A 12,878-nucleotide genomic window follows, 5' to 3' on the forward strand; every position below is an offset into this window, starting at 1 on the left:
TCCCGAAGCGTTTCATTTTTTCTCAGCAGAATCATCGCAGGGATGGACACCTGGAACTAAACACACCCGCTCAGACAGGGCTCGCAATCCGACTTCACTTTTAAACAAAGTAGCTGGCAAGTGATCCGATATAACCCCAATAAGCTATTTATCTCACCCCCGGGGCGGCGGCGGCTTGCTCCCATCCCCGTCGCTGTCGAGGGTCGGTGGTTCCCGGTACTCAAAAGGCGACCGTACGTTCTCCGCCATTAGTACAGCTCCCCTACCCCGCGCTCCGGTAGATTGCGCATGTGCGAGTATGCAGAGATTTCTATGGTAAAATGGGGGGTAGACTAGCAGGACAAGGAGGCCATAAAGAGATATATCTGGCTCTTACACACCTTCCTTTTCATTATTATTGCCTTGGAATTAGAATGAAGTAGTCTATAACATGTTTTATTACATTTATATAAAATGCACTGAATACTATTCATGGAATAACGACAACAAAACACTCTAGATACACTTCAGTTTAATATTCAGTGCAAATCCAAATAATTTACAGATAATGTTTGACTAAATAGAAAAGCTCACAATAACAAAATCCAAAAATGTCAGCACAGAGGTTATTTCCATTATCTTAATATTCAGTCAGTGTTTGGAGTCTGTGTCAGACATTCAACTGTGAAGGAGGGTGAAGAGGGTGTGATAGTTTTGGCTACACACACACATTCAGTTTGCTACTGAGCAATATTAGCTAAAAGGTAAACGTCAACAAGTTAAAACGATTTAGCAGCATTTTCAAGTATGTAGAATATACAATTAGCCTACTGTGAGTGACTATAGCCACCTTGACAGTACAATAACAACATGCAGCTACGTGATCCATCACAGTTTATTTTCTAAACTTGCCTGACCCAAAAAAAAAAAAAAAAGATGAGCGCAACATCGGTATGTCAGTTACATGATCATATCCTGATGTTTGTTGGAATTGCTTTTCTCCTATGGTAAACGAATAGAATCTGGAGATATGTTGGCATCATGTGGTGCGTGTGAACCACAAGCTATCTTCATTGGTCAGCAAGCTGCATTTTCACAGTAACAGTTTCTCAGTAAAATGTTTTACCTACATTCTAATAGTTAATGTTAGTCTGAAGTGTTAGTCACGGCACGATTTCTAACAGTGTTAGAATGTTTCAACTAAAGCCCCTTCAATTCTACCTCGAACAATAGTAGGAATAATAATTGAATTTCTCATCAGTAAGTTGTTCAGCTTCAATAAATAGACTATACAACAACAACAGCAACAAAACTGTCCCGGAACTGAACGCGTCATCCATGGCACGAACCATCCTTTCTGACAAAGGAATGCTACTGCAACAAGTCTTGCTGGTGCACCTCAACACAGTGTATATAGAATAATTTGGTGAAAGTCATTTTTAGCATTTCATAAAAAGGAGTTTAGTTGTGATTTTAGTAAAGCTTCCCAGCATTGGGGAGTATATATCATAATACCTTAGGATGTCATTGGTAATATTGTCTGCTATTGAAACCTGACTGATGTTAGATTTTGAGACAGTTCAGAGCTGTTGGAACTAGATTTCTTCTTCTTTCCCTTCCCTCTCGGAGTGGAGGACATGAAGGGTCTGCGAGGCAGAGTCGGCCCAATGGGTCAGCTCTAGCAGTACCCGATAGGTCCACATTTTCGCCCCAAAAGTACCCACAACTCCATCAACCTCCTAAAAGAGAAAGAAAAAGTCGGTGGTTACAAAAAACATCATGGCTTTCTCACAAGCCCTCAACACAAGAAGAAGAACAAGTAACATATCAGTTGGTGCTTTAGACTGATTAGGCCATTGTTTTATTTATTTATTATGACCTCACTAAATGGAAGATGTAAGATAGCCCATGATAATAGTAATTAAGAATTGACATTTTTTTACCTCATCGCACTGGTGGTCTGGGGTGACGTCCTCGTCGGTCTCCAGTAGGACCTTGGTGCTGTGAAGCAGATGTCCCAGTCGATCCCGGACGCTCTTTCTCGCCGTCTCGTACTCGCCCTCTAGCTCGCCCATCTCCTCTTCCTCTCGTAGGATGAGACACTCCAGTAGGCCCGAGCATTTGCGCAGGGCTGAGTGTAGGAGCCGAACCTGCTCGTCAGAGCTGAGGTCAGGCGAGGACAGAGAGAGGGGCACGATGCGGTCCCCCGCTGGGGTGTGGTCTGACAAGAGACTCTCCCTCTCCCTCTGGGAGGATAAGAGGAGGAAGAGGAGAGCCAGGGGGGTGGGGGGGAAATGAAAGCTAGATAATATAAGCATGAAAACTCTGAATGGAAAAAAATGAAAAGTACTAATGAGTAACAGTACTACTAATGAGTAAAATACGCTGCTACAAAACAAAGGTGTGCACCAACAGTAAACCACCTGATTTTTGAGAAAACAGAAAAATAAAAACGTTGTCTGTGAAAAGCATTGGCTTTATTCATACCCAATAAATTATCATATTTAAACAAATCAAAACAATTATCTATTTCTAATATCTATACAATTTTTTTCCACTTTAATTAATGTTACTCCAATAGCATATATTAGCAGTGGCGGCTGGCCGATAGAGGGGCGCTAGGGCCCTTAAATAAAATTATTTTTTAAAAAAAATAAAAAAATAAAATAATAATAATAATAATAAAAACATCAGTATGTCAATATTTGTGTGTTTGAAATATGGAATGCACACAGTAATATGTGTAAGATATGATAGAAAATCATATTCGCAACCTTTCCTCTGCCTGTCAAACGCCTCGTCAGCTCTGGGCGATGACAGAAAGTGCCCCGAGGAGGCGGGTCTACGAGCAGTTAAGCCAATTGCTAATTTAAGATATGAATGTATGACATAAAATGTAGCTAATCAGCGATTTTAATTCGAATCCAAGGAGGGCGATTATTTTATCGCCCAAGCTCGCCCCTGATAAAATAAGGACCGGGCTCCAGTGGCGCCATTTTTACTAGACGACAATGGCGAAACGCAAACGTTACTCCTCCAAGACCCAACCCTAACTCGGGTGAAATCTCTCCTCCAAGATCCGTTTGAGAGGAGAACTTTGTCAGAGAAAGTTCGGGTGAAAGAGCTGGGCCCAGATCAACCTGACCTCTCAATCAGACAGCAGGCTAGCGAGAAAGGGAAGCAGTATATGCGCGGCTTCTCCCCGTAGCTGGTACACCAGGAAGGCTTGGCTAGCTGGGTGCACTGATGCTAATGCTTTATTTTGCTTTCCGTGCTTGCTTTTTAAAACGACGGGGTCAGATTCAGCATGGACAGGTACCGGAGTGAGGGGATATGAAGCACCTGTCAGAGAAGGTAAAGAAACATGAGAACACCAGGGCACACATGGACAACTCTGTAAAGCTAGCTGTATTAGGAAGGGTGAACATTGCTACGCAGCTGGATGACGGCCACAGGATTGCGGTGAGGAAACACAATGAGGAGGTGGATAAAAACAGGCACATTCTATCCAAAATTATCGATTGTGTGAAGTTCTGTGGGGCTTTTGAGTTGGCCTTGCGTGGGCACGAGGAGACTCCCCAGAGCCTCTACAACACGGTGGAACTTCCACAGTCGCGCTGTAAACACTGTGTACGAGTACAGGGATGACCTCCTAACGTGTTTCCAGACCATCAGAGACTCTGGGAACTTTGATGCCCGACTGTCAGAGAGGCGGGGGGCTTTGTGAGGATGCTCGAAGACGAGGCTTTCTGTTTTTTCCTGGCACTGTTCCACAAGATCATGCCAAATGTGGACATGCTTTTCAGCCAGCTGCAGAAGAGGAACATCGACCCTGTCTTCATTAAAGCACTTGTCCAGAGGTTCACAGAAAGCATGCTAACAATCAGGTAAATAACTATATTTACTATTGGCTGATAAAGATGCTGTTAGAAAGATGAATAGTTCACTTACAACAGTTTAAAAGCCTAAATGTGTCTGGTCATCAAAGTGAGTGATTATCATAGAGCCGTCACAATTATATTTGTTTTAGTATTTTAAAAGGAAAGAGAAGACATTTACATTACATTTTAGTCATTTAGCAGACGCTCTTATCCAGAGCGACTTACAGTTAAGAGTGCATACATTTTTTTCATACTGGCCCCCGTGGGGAAACGAACCCACAACCCTGGCGTTGCAAGCGCCATGCTCTACCAACTGAGCTACACGGGACCACATTAGTTTTGGCAAGATCTGAAAAAGAAGTTGGTGGAGTGCAACCCTCAAACATTGAAGAATTACAGCAGTTTGCTGCTGAAGAATGGGCCAAATTGCCAGCAGAAAAGGTGCAGCAAGCTCATTGATGTCTACAATAAGCATATGTTGGCAGCTATCTTGGCCAAAAGCTGTGCAACCAAGTACTAGCTCCAGGGTGCCAATAATTTAGTCCATGACATTTGTCTATATTTTCTAAATTACAATTGTAAACTTAAGTTTACAGAAATATAATTAAAGGTGTGGAGACCCATTTTTTCCTCTCAAATTTCAACTGATTTTAGAAGAAATAGGGAATTATTTAAGAAAAGCCCAAGGGTGCCAATATATTTGGACACAACTGTATGCCTTCAGTCTAATTGGAATGTATGGCAGTAGAGTTGTTTGTATTTCTCCCTAACCAAAATGGCTGCCATTAGGATACCATTCAGGATTTTTTTTCACCTGTGTTACCACGACAATCACGCCAAATGAGCATTGCATTTGTGTGCTCCTTCAGTGTGAATGCGCAAATTTGATATGGGTCACATGTAAAACTGATACATAATTGATACAGATTTACGGTATGTTGCCTATATATTACTATATACCGGTATTGATGCACAGACCAGTTTGGGTTTTTACTTTACCTTCTATAACGGTATTTCAATGTTTGGTTTGTTAAATGTGGTAATGCCACTCCGCCATGTGTAACGTCCGTTTTTCTAGTTTACTCCGCAATTTGGGTCGTCTCTCTCCCTCTCTCACCAAGTACCACCCCGTCACTCAAGGAGCGCAGTTGTTGTTACTCGACCACGAGAACAAGTGTTTGTCCAAAAGACACAATCAGACGTTGATAATAATGCAGGAAAGTACTACACAGTTTGTAATAATTATTCAGGTGTCCACCAGGTCAATTTCTAGAAGAGGCCTAGTTGTTATTGAAGATTAACTTTATTGCTAAGTGCACAGCAGAACAAAATTATGTTGCATCCCTCTCACAAATGTAATAGAAAAAGGCTTTTAAAACGTAATAACATCAGTTAATTATGTACATCACAGGTTAAAAGCAGTTACTAGACATAGTTTGTGTGTATATACACACTATCTGTCTGTCTGTCTGTCTGTCTGTCTATATATATATATATATATATATATATATATAAAAGTCACTGGTTGTGTGTTGAGGGGGAATTACAGTGAGCTAAGAAGTCTGATTGCAAGTTATCAAATTAAACTTTATTTTTGGACCCAGGGCCTCAATTCCCTCTTTGTGTGGGGACAGCGCATCTGACGAGCAGCAACAGCCCATCAAGCGACGGAGGATGCTGGGACCAGGAGAACAACAGAGGTTGGCTATAGAGGTAAGTTGTGATGTAATTGTCAGTGTTTCCCCCATAGAAGTTTTTTCAGGCCTGGTAGTATGTAGCCAAAACCCTGAACAATCAGCACCTTGGTAATCATATACTTGAGTTGGACATAGGCATGTGTCAGTCAGGATCACTTGCATCAAAATAGCTTAATTGCAAATTAAAGCTGATGATGTATCTTTTACAGGTATGTGATACCATCCTGAGTCATGCCAAAGAGAGGTTCTCCTTCACCCAGCACCTCATCAGCGCAACACTATTGCACGGAGAGTTGTTCCCACAACACAGTGTGAAGTTCCCCGATACAGCGCTTGGAAACAACCGTGGAGGCGTACCCCATGTTGAACAAGGCCAAGCTCAAAACCGAACTGTCCCTCATCTATGAGAACAGTGAGTTCAAGGCTTGTAGTGGTGCAGTGCCCCTGTACCAGTTCTTCATGGAGAACAACCTTCAGAGCACTTTCACAGAGACTGCCAGCCTCCTCAAGATCCTCATCACCACACCCATGACAACTGCTGAGTCAGAAAGGTGCTTCTCTACACTGAAAAGGATCAAGACCTTCCTGAGAAACAGCATGACACAGGATCGCCTGAACGCTCTGGCCATGCTCTCCATGGAGAAGAAACTTGTCAGGGACATTCCTGACTTTAATCAAAGGGTCATTGAGAGGTTTTGCCACCAGAAGGACAGACGGGCAAAATTCCTGTACAAATAAGATGACAGACACACACACACAGAGCAGCTCTGGCCGCATGTTTCTTTGTATATAGTTGACCTTAGCATAAAAAATCCAGTTATATATGGTACTCTAGAAAGTCTTAATAGTGTCTTTGCTAATATTACTGTATATATGTTGTTTTGTATCAATTAATTGTTGCAGTTCTGGAGCACATTAACAATTAGTCACATTTAGTATGATCATAAAATACTGTATGCTATTCTTCCAGTCAAAGGTTTGAGTTCATCCACTTGATATCCATTTCTATATTATACATCCTTTTTATACAGTGTAAGATTTCCTATAAACTTTATAATAATTTCATGTTATTGTCCACTTTCCACTCTGTTCTGACAGCATGCCTGTTGCGTTGCCTGTTTACTACCAATGGTAAAAAGTTCACTTTAAATGGAAATGAAAGGCTTGGGTTTGTGTAATATGTTTTTGTGTAAGAATGCCTCAACTTTTTAATATTGGCATTAAATAATTACTGAATGTTTCACTGAGCACTGCTGTCCTGCAGTTTGTGTTAAAATATATCGCGATGGTTACAGGAAAAAAAAAGTATGGCACAGCCCCACCGAGAATATTTTTCACCAGCCGCCACTGTATATTAGTCATTTTCGTAGATGTGTTTTTTTTTTTCCTTCTACGGGAGCCAGCTGCCAAATTCGAGTGCCTAATCCATTAGGGTGGGTTCCCCTGGGTCACAGTTTAATGGATTGGGTAGGGGAACATGGAGGAGAGGGAGAGCTGGTTTTTAAAGGATGATTCAATTAGGAACTGGAGCGGCATTACATATTGTGAAAGGTAAGTGCACAGTTACAGTACAGGAGACAGTTAATTATCGCTAAATACCAACGTTGTAATTTACCACCTGGCTACAGATCTCTCTAGAAAACCAACTCTTAAAAATATATTTTATCTAATGAGTCTAATCTAGGGAAACGAGAATAATAAAGTTACAATTATCTTAAAATGGTGCCGTACAGGTGCAGCGAAATAGGCCTGAGTTCTAACGGGACGTGGATGACGTGATAGGTTAGCTATGTGGCGCTGTTTATACCTAGCAAGCTGCCCTAATAGAATAACACAAATAGCTACAAATTCGCTCAATTTCACTCAGCAACTACTCACATATAGCTCCAGAAGATGAGTGCAATCCTGGTGCAGTAGCCGAGCCAGAGCCGATGCTCTCCCGGTTCTCGATCGCTCCGGCGCAGGCATGTCCAGTAGCGTGTCTATGTCAATCTGTTCCTGATCAGCCATTTACTCGAGGCGGTTTGCGGTGAGTCGGTGGTAACCAATGGTGGTAACGGGCAGAGAGCAGCCGGAGTGTTTTTCTCCTACTACAGAAATGGAGACGTAGATAAATAAGTTAGCTAAAGCTACCAACCTCGATATTTTTTTAAAACGTACAGATTGAGCTAGAGGTCCATTTCGTCGTCGTCATTTGATAATTTGTTTTATTTAGTTGTTCACATGAACGCGACGCACGGGGGTAATGGAATGTAATTGCTTCCGTAAGCAAGAGGGGCGTTTTTTTCAGGGACGCACAGAGGTTTCCACCCAAACCGGGAGAGGTACGGACACGCTTGGTGTCCAAATTGTTGACGTTCGCGCAGACGAACTGATTCGGTTCAGCTCAGTCCACAGTATTTGTATTTTTGTATTTATTATGGATCCCCAGTAGCTGCTGCCGCCTCTTCCTGGGGTCTAGCAAAATTAAGGCTGTTATACATTTTAAAAACATTACAATACATTCATAACAGATTTCACAACATATTAAGTCTGCGCCCCACAGTCTGTAGGCTTGTTCGACATTGCAGACGTTACATTTACGTCATTTAGCAGACGCTCTTATCCAGAGCGACTTACAAATTGGTACAGACAATCATGTATATAAACCCTGGATTGGCCATTGAGAGGCTTTGAAGCCACAGTCGGCAATATTGGCACTCCCCAGTATGAGCAGCCTCTAAAAATGATACTTTAGGAAAAATGTTTTTATATATTTTTTTCATTTTTGTCTAGCTCACAAATAATAATAATAATAATAATAATAATAATAAAAATGCATTAAGATGTCTGTAATATAATAAACGTGGCAGAAACGGATGTAGACATTAATACATGCATTTCTATAGCTTCCAAAAAAAAAATTACACCGGTGAGGCAGTGCCAAGATGGAGGCGTGGTCGCTTAAACACAGAGCCCCCTAAAATTCATCTAGTGTATATATAAATTGTTGATGACAGCCGACAGGACAGGCGACTGCCCGACTGACTGATCGACAAATCACCTTGCATCATAAATAACGACCCATTATTAGTTGTATTATTTGTAGATGAGTCAGTGACTCACAATTTACCCATGATATATAACGGTTTTGGTGCTCTCCAACACGGCCATTGGTTCAGTCCACTGAGGTGTAGGTTCAGTCCACTGAGGTGTAGGTTCAGTCAGTCACCCTGATGAGAATGAGGAGGAAAAGGAGTTCCGCGGACCCTTCGTGTCCTGGAGTAATTTAACCATTCATTATAGTCATTGCGCTCTGTAGAGTTGCTATTTTCTCTATATTTTTTTGTGTAATTCACTCGTGACATTCCTGGATTACTCATTATATTAATAGTCAGATTTAATCAAAACGTATGATAGTCCGTTTTTAAAAAGGTTAAGGTTACAAGACTGTGTACATACAGTGCATTCGGAAAGTATTCAGACCCCTTGACTTTTCTAAATTTTGTTACGTTACAGCCTTATTCTAAAATTGATTAAATTGTTTTTTTCCCCCTCATCAATCTACACACAATACCCCATAATGACAAAGCAAAAACAGGTTTTTAGAAATGTTTAGAAATGTATTAACAAAAAAATAACGGTAATATTACATTTACATAAGTATTCAGACCCTTTACTCAGTACTTTGTTGAAGCACCTTTGGCAGCAATTACAGACTAGAGTCTTCTTGGGCATGACGCTACAAGCTTGGCACACCTGTATTTGGGGAGTTTCTCCCATTCTTCTCTGCAGATCCTCTCAAGTTCTGTCAGGTTGGATGGGGAGGAGAGCTGCACAGCGTGCACAGCTATTTTCAGGTCTCTCCAGAGATGTTCGATGGGGTTCAAGTCCGGGCTCTGGCTGGGCCACTCAAGGACATTCAGAGACTTTTCCTGAAGCCACTCCTGCATTGTCTTGGCTGTGTGCTTAGCGACTAGTCTCCCAGTCCCTGCAGCTGAAAAACATCCCCACAGCATGATGCTGCCTCCACCATGCTGCACCGTAGGGATGGTGCCAGGTTTCCTCCAGATGTGACACTTGGCATTCAGGCCCAAATAGTTCAATCTTGGTTTCATCAGACCAGAGAATCCTTTAAAGCATTTCATGGCTACAGAAGTGGCGTTTTGGGGCACAGGGACTATGGTGGTCTGCTTGAAACATGTAGGCAATCTTTTAGGCAACTGAGGAATCAATGTGTAAGACTAATCAGAAAGGCTAAATCTGATTATTACGTAACCACCCTTTAAGATTGTAAGGGGAATCCGGCTAAATTCTGGAAAATTGTCAAATATCTGAAGGGTTGCACTTCCTCCTCTCTGCCCCAACAAATTAAATCAGACTCAAATCAAATCAAATCAAATGTTATTTGCCACATGCGCCAAATACAACAGGTGTAGGCATTACCGTTACTTACAGCCCTTAACCAACAACGCATTTATTTTTAAATAAAAAAGTACAATAAAACAACAACAACAAAAAAGTGTTGAGAAAAAAAGAGCAGAAGTAAAATAAAATAACAGTAGGGAGGCTATATACAGTGGGGGAAAAAAGTATTTAGTCAGCCACCAATTGTGCAAGTTCTCCCACTTAAAAAGACGAGAGAGGCCTGTAATCTTCATCATAGGTACATGTCAACTATGACAGACAAAATGAGAATTTTTTTTCCAGAAAATCACATTGTAGGATTTTTTATGAATTTATTTGCAAATTATGGTGGAAAATAAGTATTTGGTCAATAACAAAAGTTTCTCAATACTTTGTTATATACCCTTTGTTGGCAATGACACAGGTCAAACGTTTTCTGTAAGTCTTCACAAGGTTTTCACACACTGTTGCTGGTATTTTGGCCCATTCCTCCATGCAGATCTCCTCTAGAGCAGTGATGTTTTGGGGCTGTCGCTGGGCAACACGGACTTTCAACTCCCTCCAAAGATTTTCTATGGGGTTGAGATCTGGAGACTGGCTAGGCCACTCCAGGACCTTGAAATGCTTCTTACGAAGCCACTCCTTCGTTGCCCGGGTGGTGTGTTTGGGATCATTGTCATGCTGAAAGACCCAGCAACGTTTTATCTTCAATGCCCTTGCTGATGGAAGGAGGTTTTCACTCAAAATCTCACGATACATGGCCCCATTCATTCTTTCCTTTACACGGATCAGTCGTCCTGGTCCCTTTGCAGAAAAACAGCCCCAAAGCATGATGTTTCCACCCCCATGCTTCACAGTAGGTATGGTGTTCTTTGGATGCAACTCAACATTCTTTGTCCTCCAAACACGACGAGTTGAGTTTTTACCAAAAAGTTATATTTTAGTTTCATCTGACCATATGACATTCTCCCAATCCTCTTCTGGATCATCCAAATGCACTCTAGCAAACTTCAGACGGGCCTGGACATGTACTGGCTTAAGCAGGGGGACACGTCTGGCAATGCAGGATTTGAGTCCCTGGCGGCGTAGTGTGTTACTGATGGTAGGCTTTGTTACTTTGGTCCCAGCTCTCTGCAGGTCATTCTCTAGGTCCCCCCGTGTGGTTCTGGGATTTTTGCTCACCGTTCTTGTGATAATTTTGACCCCACGGGGTGAGATCTTGCGTGGAGCCCCAGATCGAGGGAGATTATCAGTGGTCTTGTATGTCTTCCATTTCCTAATAATTGCTCCCACAGTTGATTTCTTCAAACCAAGCTGCTTACCTATTGCAGATTCAGTCTTCCCAGCCTGGTGCAGGTCTACAATTTTGTTTCTGGTGTCCTTTGACAGCTCTTTGGTCTTGGCCATAGTGGAGTTTGGAGTGTGACTGTTTGAGGTTGTGGACAGGTGTCTTTTATACTGATAACAAGTTCAAACAGGTGCCATTAATACAGGTAACGAGTGGAGGACAGAAAAGCCTCTTAAAGAAGAAGTTACAGGTCTGTGAGAGCCAGAAATTTTGCTTGTTTGTAGGTGACCAAATACTTATTTTCCACCAGAATTTGTAAATAAATTCATAAAAAAATCCTACAATGTTATTTTCTGGATTTTTTTTCTCTCAATTTGTCTGTCATAGTTGACGTGTACCTATGATGAAAATTACAGGCCTCTCTCATCTTTTTAAGTGGGAGAACTTGCACAATTGGTGGCTGACTAAATACTTTTTTTCCCCACTGTATACAGGGGGGTACCGGTGCAGAGTCAATGTGCGGGGGCACCGGCTAGTTTAGGTAATATGTACATGTGGGTAGAGTTAAAGTGACTATGCATAAATAATTAACAGAGTAGCAGCAGCGTAAAAAGATCCGGGTAGTAGTCCGGGTAGCCATGATTAGCTGTTCAGGAGTCTTATGGCTTGGGGGTAGAAGTTGTTGAGAAGCCTTTTGGACCTATACTTGGCACTCCGGTACCGCTTGCCGTGCGGTAGCAGAGAGAACAGTCTATGACTAGGGTGGCTGGAGTCTTTGACAATTTTGAGGGCCTTCCTCTGACACCGCCTGGTATAGAGGTCCTGGATGGCAGGAAGCTTGGCCCCAGTGATGTACTGGGCCGTACGCACTACCCTCTGTAGTGCCTTGCGGTAGGAGGCCGAGCAGCTGCCATACTAGGCGGTGATGCAACCAGTCAGGATGCTCTCGATGGTGCAGCTGTAGAACCTTTTGAGGATCTGAGGACCCATGCCAAATCTTTTCAGTCTCCTGAGGAGGAATAGGCTTTGTCGTCCCCTCTTCACGACTGTCTTCGTGTGTTTGGACCATGATAGTTTATTGGTGATGTGGACACCAAGGAACTTGAAGCTCTCAACCTGTTCCACTACAGCCCCATCGATGACAATGGGGGCGTGCTCAGTCCTCTTTTTTTTCCTGTAGTCCACAATCATCTCCTTTGTCTTGGTCACGTTGAGGGAGAGGTTGTTATCCTGGCACCACACGGCCAGGTCTCTGACCTCCTCCCTATAGGCTGTCTCATCGTTGTCAGTGATCAGGCCTACCACTGTTGTGTCTTCGGCAAACTTAATGATGGTGTTGGAGTCGTGCCTGGCCATGCAGTCATGGGTGAACAGGGAGTACAGGAGGGGACTGAGCACGCACCCCTGAGGGGCCCCTGTGTTGAGGATCAGCATGGCAGATGTGTTGTTACCTACCCTTACCACCTGGGGGCGGCCAGTCAGGAAGTCCAGGATCCAGTTGCAGAGGGAGGTGTTTAGTCCCAGGATCCTTAGCTTAGTGATGAGCTTTGAGGGCACTATGGTGTTGAACGCTGAGCTGTAGTCAATGTATAGCATTCTCACGTAGGTGTTCCTCTTGTCCAGGTGGGAAAGGGCAGTGTGGAGTGC

At 42.7% G+C, this 12,878-nt stretch overlaps 2 protein-coding genes across 3 annotated transcripts in view; both read right to left on the reverse strand.

Moving 5' to 3' along the window:
- Positions 1–265, reverse strand: part of LOC121559505 — a 41,688-nt gene extending 41,423 nt beyond the window's left edge. The window contains exon 1 of the mRNA XM_041872741.2: positions 158–265. Coding sequence (XP_041728675.2) covers positions 158–249 — 92 coding nt within the window. The 5' untranslated portion in view covers positions 250–265. The remainder of the gene's footprint in view (positions 1–157) is intronic.
- Positions 266–494: 229 nt separating this feature from the next.
- On the reverse strand, positions 495–7,891 carry LOC121559510 (ciliary neurotrophic factor). Of its 2 annotated transcripts, none has more exons than XM_041872745.1 (3): positions 7,436–7,891; positions 1,923–2,129; positions 495–1,718 (listed from the first exon to the last, which is right to left on the reverse strand). In XM_041872745.1, the coding sequence occupies exons 1-3, from the start codon at positions 7,565–7,567 to the stop codon at positions 1,575–1,577; spliced, it is 483 nt and encodes a 160-aa protein (XP_041728679.1). In that variant the 5' UTR covers positions 7,568–7,891; the 3' UTR covers positions 495–1,574. The 2 variants fall into 2 exon arrangements, with proteins under 2 accessions (XP_041728679.1, XP_041728678.1); XM_041872744.1 differs by having other exon boundaries at positions 1,923–2,225; positions 7,436–7,887.
- Positions 7,892–12,878: the final 4,987 nt, after the last annotated feature.

This window comes from Coregonus clupeaformis, unplaced genomic scaffold (genome assembly GCF_020615455.1).
Source record: "Coregonus clupeaformis isolate EN_2021a unplaced genomic scaffold, ASM2061545v1 scaf0153, whole genome shotgun sequence".
Classification (NCBI taxonomy): Eukaryota; Metazoa; Chordata; class Actinopteri; order Salmoniformes; family Salmonidae; genus Coregonus; species Coregonus clupeaformis.